The 7,038-nt window shown below is 34.7% G+C and overlaps 1 protein-coding gene across 1 annotated transcript; it reads right to left on the bottom strand.

The window, feature by feature from the left end:
* Positions 1–555: 555 nt before the first annotated feature.
* LOC111379286 (mitochondrial import inner membrane translocase subunit TIM44-2-like) lies at positions 556–6,641 on the bottom strand. The gene is made up of 11 exons (XM_023002643.1): positions 6,253–6,641; positions 6,042–6,154; positions 5,315–5,398; positions 5,102–5,177; positions 4,020–4,064; positions 3,468–3,911; positions 3,303–3,371; positions 2,276–2,340; positions 2,106–2,174; positions 1,938–2,010; positions 556–738 (listed from the first exon to the last, which is right to left on the bottom strand). Exons 1-11 carry the CDS (start codon positions 6,328–6,330, stop codon positions 601–603), a joined length of 1,254 nt encoding a protein of 417 aa, XP_022858411.1. The 5' UTR covers positions 6,331–6,641; the 3' UTR covers positions 556–600.
* Between the last annotated feature and the right edge of the window lie 397 nt (positions 6,642–7,038).

Below are 7,038 nucleotides of genomic sequence, written 5' to 3'. Positions count from 1 at the left end.
TCCCTTTTTTTTTTTTTTTTTTTTTTTTTTAATAACCGTGGGTCTCCGGGCCAACTTACGTGCACCTCAACTAATCCCACGGGACCCTAACGACGGACCCACATCTATAGAGTGAGTTTCTCATTTTCTTCCAACAAGGTGATATATTACATAAGCCCAACCAGTTGGGACGAGGACATTTTCCCGCTGCACGAAGGAAAAAAATTCCACATCATTTTCATTATCAAATAACGGTCCACCATTCCCACCATTTCACCACCCACAGCCATGCCATAAACTCCACACCACTACCTAGTTTTCTCAATACCATTTCACTACTTGTCAGTTGCCACCAATCCTTAACATTTGGTTATTTCAGAGACCTCCTAATCAATATAACCCATCTCACTTGATCCAAGCACATTTAATTAAATTAATTTCTTTAATCTCCAAGCATTTCGTTCCTATTAATACTTCAGGCATAGAGAAATTTTGAGTAATTTTGATTCTTTCGAAATATTGAGTCATAGACCACCCAAGAAAAATAAAATAAAAAAATAAACGAGATATTTTCATTGTTCCACTGTGCTAAAAAAGAACGTGCAAAACAATTCCTGTAATCTAGCATGGAGAAATATAAGCACATTTTCTCACCTTGTTGTCGAAAAAGATGCCCTGACTTTCAAAAGCTTTATGCTCTGCTTTACACCTCTCAATCACTTCAGAACTACAATACTTGCTTAAAACTTCAACATCTCCCTACACACAAGAAATAAACTCAGTCAAATATCCACAGTGAGATGATATCCTGAAGTCTATATATTACCCAGTGAAGACATAGCGAAAGAATATCAACACTTAGTTTCTTCTGGAGCGTGCATATGTTCCACATGGTCCAGGTCAGGCATTGAGTAGGAAAAAGTCAAAAGTGTCGCAAGTGGAATTGAAGTGCGGCCAAAAATTTAAAAATAATACACACACTTTATAAAAAAATTAATGAATATAACATAATTTTAATTAGGAATGAACAATGCCCCCACTATGAAATGGGAGAACTTGATATCATTGGAAAACTTTAGTTCGTAACATATTAATTTATATGTCCGATGAGAAAGAAATATTAATGGAAAAAGCAGTGAGAAGTCCACATTTTCATGAGCCATACAAAAATTTTATTTAATTAAAGGCACATCCATGGATAATTAATTCGTTGTCACAGTTAAAAGGCAATTTTTACATGGAAACTAGTACGTTGCAGTCACAAAGCTGGCTAGAACTCTCTCCCCTAAAAAAATAATAATAATAAGAATAAGAATAAAAATCTTCCTCTAGTGAAAAGATAAGAAAGAGTTGATAAGAGATTTCAAGTGGAGAAAACAAAAAGATGTGAAAAGATGGATGAAGATTAAAGAGATCACAGCTAGGTTGAGTTCTCTTTTAACCTTAATTGTTTACTTTATTTTTTCACTTCCAGAAAACAATAAAATAATAACGATCAAATCATGGCCAGTTCACTACATTCACCATTGACCCTTTTTCCTAGTTTTTTAATCATACTTGTTTTATAACGTAACCAGATCTGTTCCCAATTTTTGACATCTAAGCAAACGGGTCCAGACTGGTTTTCATAACATTGGTTCCATCCCTCCCCCAACTACAGCTGGATGAGAGCATGTAGAGGGACAGAGTACAAACTCTCTGCGCAATCCCTATACAGTGGCTTACAGAAAATGCAGGAGAGAGCCTTTACAATGGCAAGTCAAGTACTGAAATAGTTTTCATCTATCCAGCTATGCAACCAATGGAGCATTAATTGCAAAATATTCAAATCAAAATTTAGTTTCTTAAGGGTAAAATATCTATAAAACACTGGCTATAATCCAGCTTATGCGAAATTCCTGAGCCATGGAGTATACATTGGTGTCCACCCCTAATGCCATATTAACTTGAAAACTTACTTTGAAGTAAGCAATGAGAACTGGTTTGATCACTTCTTGAACTTCAGCCACAAATTCTGGTAGAGAGAATGTCCTAAAACATGCAAAATTGGAGCAAGTCGAGTTCGCAAGACATCCAGAAAAGCAGAATAATTTTTAAACGAATATAGCAGGAGATCATTATCATACGGGTCTCTGCGACGAATTTCCTTGAATGACATGGCTGCATCTGATTCTCCCAGAACAGTTTCGCTGATACTGTCACACAGATGCTACTAATTATTCTCAACATACTTCAGCAGTTTTCCACCTATCATGTATTGAAATAAAAATTGATTGAAAGAAGGATTGACACGCACTCTTGGATTTTGTGAACAACTGGGTGATCACTAGTCTCCCATCTCTCTCTCATATCCTCTGCAATCTGCCAATGTAATCCACAGATTAATGTGAGTCTAAGGTTCAGAAGAGATCATGATACATTAGTACTCATGGTGTGCAGGAAAGACATAAAAGTGGAGAAAAACATTCATTTTTCAGTAATAACGTCTCTATTAGAGAATATAAAAATCACACAGCAAAACAACTTATTCACGATTGCTCCTAAGCAATTTTGCCTTTAACTGAAGGCAGAAGCCAAAGGCAGACAATAATTAATGGCAATAAAATTATTTTAATATAACAAGAAACTTAACTCTATTATATTTGTCCATAAGCAATACAAGGAGTTATCTTCAAAAAAGTTATGTAAAACGAAAGTGTGAACAGAAGTTAGTTATGGATATCCTAACATGCTAAGATATTAACCAAGTCATTAATTACAATGGTGGCCAGCTTAATATAAAGAAGAATCTTTCCAAGCAGATGCAAAAAAATAAAAAATAAAATCACATGCAGATAACACACGAGTTATAGCTAGTAATAACTATAAATATATAAAAATCATCAATTACAAATACCATTCTTGCTAGTTAAGGGTTCATGATTTGAACCAATTAACAAAACATTACAGATGGTAAAATAACAGGTCCCATTAGGTGATCGGGAGGCAACAGGGAACATGGTCCCTGCCCTGAATTTGTTTATATTATTTTTATTTTTATATCTTTTAAATTTAAACAGTTCTTAAAAACAAATAATTAGTTTAACAAGGCCTAAAATGAGGATATTATAATCTAAGCTGACACAAAAATCCCCTCCCCAACCCGCCACATGGCCATCCCTACTAATCATGGTCTTTGCTCTCGTATATTAATATTGCAAAATATGTAAATTTAACTTTTTGTTTCTGAATCTAAAGTGTAGATAGATAAAAACCTTAAAGAAACAGAATTAAAAGGAAATGTGAAGGCAAATAATAGCATATCATTCAGGGTTGAGACGCACCTCTTGGCTCTTTCCAATTACAGGCTCACTTATCCCACTGACGCGTTTGAATATAGGATGTCCTTGCATCTGCAATATCAAACAAATGTATCAAGTCAAAACTGTGAACGGAAACATTAATAATGCCTGGCAGGCAACAGAGAAAGGATACCAGTGATATCTCACCTTTTCCTTGAATGCCTCCCATTTCTTACTCCATGCGGACTGCATTGAGGGTAACACAACAACATCGGTCCGCGTGCTTCTTTCAACTCTTGGCGATGAGGAAGCAGAAGAAGCATCATATTCCAAGCGCTTTCTCCTGTTTGGGTTACCTTTCAACTCATCCTTCACAATATCATAGCCCTTCTTCACCAAGTCAATGGGCTTTGCTTCCTTCAATTTCAGGAAGGCCAATGAAACTTTAGGAGAAAAGGAAGAAACACCAGACTTAACCTTGCCAAAAATTGTTTCTGCAGTATCGCTAGATTCAGATTGCTGCTTCTGTCCCTGCTGCTTTTCTTCTCTAAATCCAGAATTACTTCCATCTTTGTCACTTGAGTTGTGATCAGCCAATGTGCCATCTCTTTCTTGAGACTCTTGCTTTCCAATACCAAATGTTTCTTTTACCTGAATAGTAATTTAGAGAATCTTTATTATTGGGTTTTTTGTAAGTTATCATTTGTGGCAGATAATGGTTCTGTACAAATTCATCTCTGAAAACATAATTTTACAAACCTCCACTTTTGCAGCCGAAATCTTTTCCTCCACATCAGCATATACCTACAGGAGCCGGAAAGCATGTAAACATACAAATAAAAGCTTGCAGTAGTCACTTTCGCATATATTATCAGTGGCTGTGAAAAAGTATATATGTAAGCATGTTCTTCCTGTCTTTGAATTAGCAATTTTTATTTATATTCTCAAGCCACAAGCATGCCATACACTCACTGTATTTATTATTTCCTGAAATTTGGACTGGTTTAATCGTTTAGGTTTTGCTCTGAAAATAGTCAACTAGTTGAAATCTCAAAAAGTACAGTATTGGCTGAAAGATATGGATAATCTGCAATTTATTGCAAATATGAAGAACATGCGTGCCAAGTTTTGAGAAGTTACTAGAAATTGTCGACTTAAACAAAAGCCAGCACCTTTCTTGTTCCTAAAAGTGTGTAAACTTTGTAATTACCGAATGAATCTCATTGACCAGATAATGGAAACTTGAAGTAATTCTTATAACTACCATGTGAAAGGTAAGTTCAAATGAAATACATCGAATTTCTTTAAGCAAAACTATTGCCACCATAAGCTCTAGACAAATAGTTCGCATCCTGGATGTATAGACCCTCATAAACTTAGAAATACAGATAGTTGGGTCCCTCAAGTTATCATGGACATTTTAGAAATGTGATGCAAAAATGTCAAACTTATTAGGTATTCATACACACCCACATCACCCCACACTTACCAACAAGGAAATACAAAAAAGTACGACAGTAAAATCCAGTCCCTCTACTAGCTACATGTATTTTCGGATACAATGGGAGCTTACCTAGGGTCCTCTAATAAATTAAACACTGCATAAATTAAACAAGTAACTGCACAAAAATGAGTACCCAAGCAAACATCATAATACCTCTATGGGATCTAGAAAATATCCTGGAGTATTGTTAGTTACCTAGGACAGTGACAAGAGTATGAAACGTAGAAGAATAGCTAAAAAGCAATAGCATATTACCAGTGATAATTTAAGTTATCAATATAGCATTCATCATTCACCTTGACAAAGCCAACCAGAGAATCGTCAAAGAGATCTATACCTTTTTGGCCTTCTCTTCAGCCTCCATCCAAACGCCATCCACATGCTTGTACAGCTTCTCAGAAGTCTGCTTAGTTCTGCATTTCGCCATTTCACCATCTCAGGGTCCCCATTGGAAATGTCTGCCAGCCTTGACATACAACGGTATGTCTCAGCCTCTAAGTAATTAACAAGAACAATGAAACAATAAAATGTAAAAATATTAGATAATCACCTAACTTTCAGATCTTCTTTCACACTTTTCAGCTCTTCTGCTTTCTCCTGCAATTCCTTCACGGATTGTTTAAATTCCTGGTTCCTACAGCAAAATGAATCGGGTTAATTAAATATCCACAACATTTTAATCACCTTGGGTTACAATCTTTATAAACGTCAAGATTCAGCAATGTAGCATAGCAAACCCATCAATAATATACAGAAGTATGATTCATTTTTTTATAGAACAAAAAAATTAAAGGAGAAATAGAAAAGACAAATATCCAATTGTAACCAAGAATGAATGTGTTGAAATGCAAAAAGACCAAAGAGAGAAACAACGCGTGAAAAGACCTACTCTAAGAAGACAAAGAATCTGGCAAAACACAAAGGGAAAATAACAAAAATAAATACAAAAATAAACATGTTCACAGAATAGATATAATCATTAATGAGTGCCATCACTTATCCAATACAGAATCCTGGCAAAATGCAAAGAGAAAAATGACATAAAAACGCAAAAAATAAATATGTTTAGAAAATAGCGATTATATGAGTATCATTCACTACTTCAATGCTCTGCACTCTCCTAAAAGCGCCTAATACACGAAACTAACGTAAGGTAACATTCACATAACGACTCAGAAAGTTCGGAAATAAAAACTAACAAAGAATCCAGCAAATAAAAATAAAAATAAACGAAAAATCAGCAAATAAAAATAAAAAATAACGAAGAACAAAAATACCTGTCAACTTCACCTTTAATCTTCTTGGAGAACTCGTTAAACACGCTGAACTCGCGTCTAAATGAATACCCATTTGGCGGAACCAAATATAGCCTCGTATATCCACTTGAAACCTACCCCAAAATTACCATAAAACCCATAAATTATTTTACATAAACATATTAAAATACAATCTTTTATTACATATAGAAGAACAGAAAAGGCCACACACCTGTTCAGCTTCTAATAGCTGACGAAAAAGAGGGTGTTTCGAGTGGAATAAATCCCGGACAAGTTTTCTGCTGGCCATGGGAGGCTATTAACCTTATTTCTAAGCAGACTTTTTTCTTTCTTAATATAACAGACAGAAAATTGGAAATTCTGAGCTCCGTTTTTGCTGTAACGTTCTTTATGTTGGGAAGGAGAAGGAAGAACAGGATCTAAATTAGACTTGCGCAAGGGGATTGTGTTTTCCCTAGGCTGCCCTACGCTAACACAAGATTTATATGGGCTTGTATGGATCGTAGGATAGGCCCTTTACGCCTTTTCCTTCCCTTCACGACGAGAAAGAAATATTTTAGAAGGCATAAATTTCATCACCGGTCACTGAACTTTCAGCAAAATTTTAAATTTGTTTCAATTGGTACTTTCATTTAATTTCAAAACCAATCACTTTCTCAGATTCCATCACTTGCCGTTCCCAAGCTGATCGAAGTTGCTTAGTTCACTATTACCACATAATGAATCTTTTCATGTAATCGTTATGTGTTACCTTAGAAGTAGAAACGATGCCCCAAAAAAAATAAATAAATAAATAAATAAATATATATATACATAATCAAACAAATCTTAAAAAAAAAAAAAAAAAAAAAAAGAGGTAATGTCAATATCATTATTCCCCGTTTGAATCCATTTTCTAAAAATAATTTTTTCCTAAATTTATTTTTAGCTACACATTTTCTCAATAAAATAATTTTGCACATAAACATAACACTTTTTCATATTTTCTAATCGTACA

The sequence above is a fragment of the Olea europaea genome, unplaced genomic scaffold (genome assembly GCF_002742605.1).
Source record: "Olea europaea var. sylvestris unplaced genomic scaffold, O_europaea_v1 scaffold1965, whole genome shotgun sequence".
Lineage (NCBI taxonomy): Eukaryota > Viridiplantae > Streptophyta > Magnoliopsida > Lamiales > Oleaceae > Olea > Olea europaea.
Note: the sequence above shows the minus strand (reverse complement) of the source record. Positions and strands in the feature narration are given on the sequence as shown.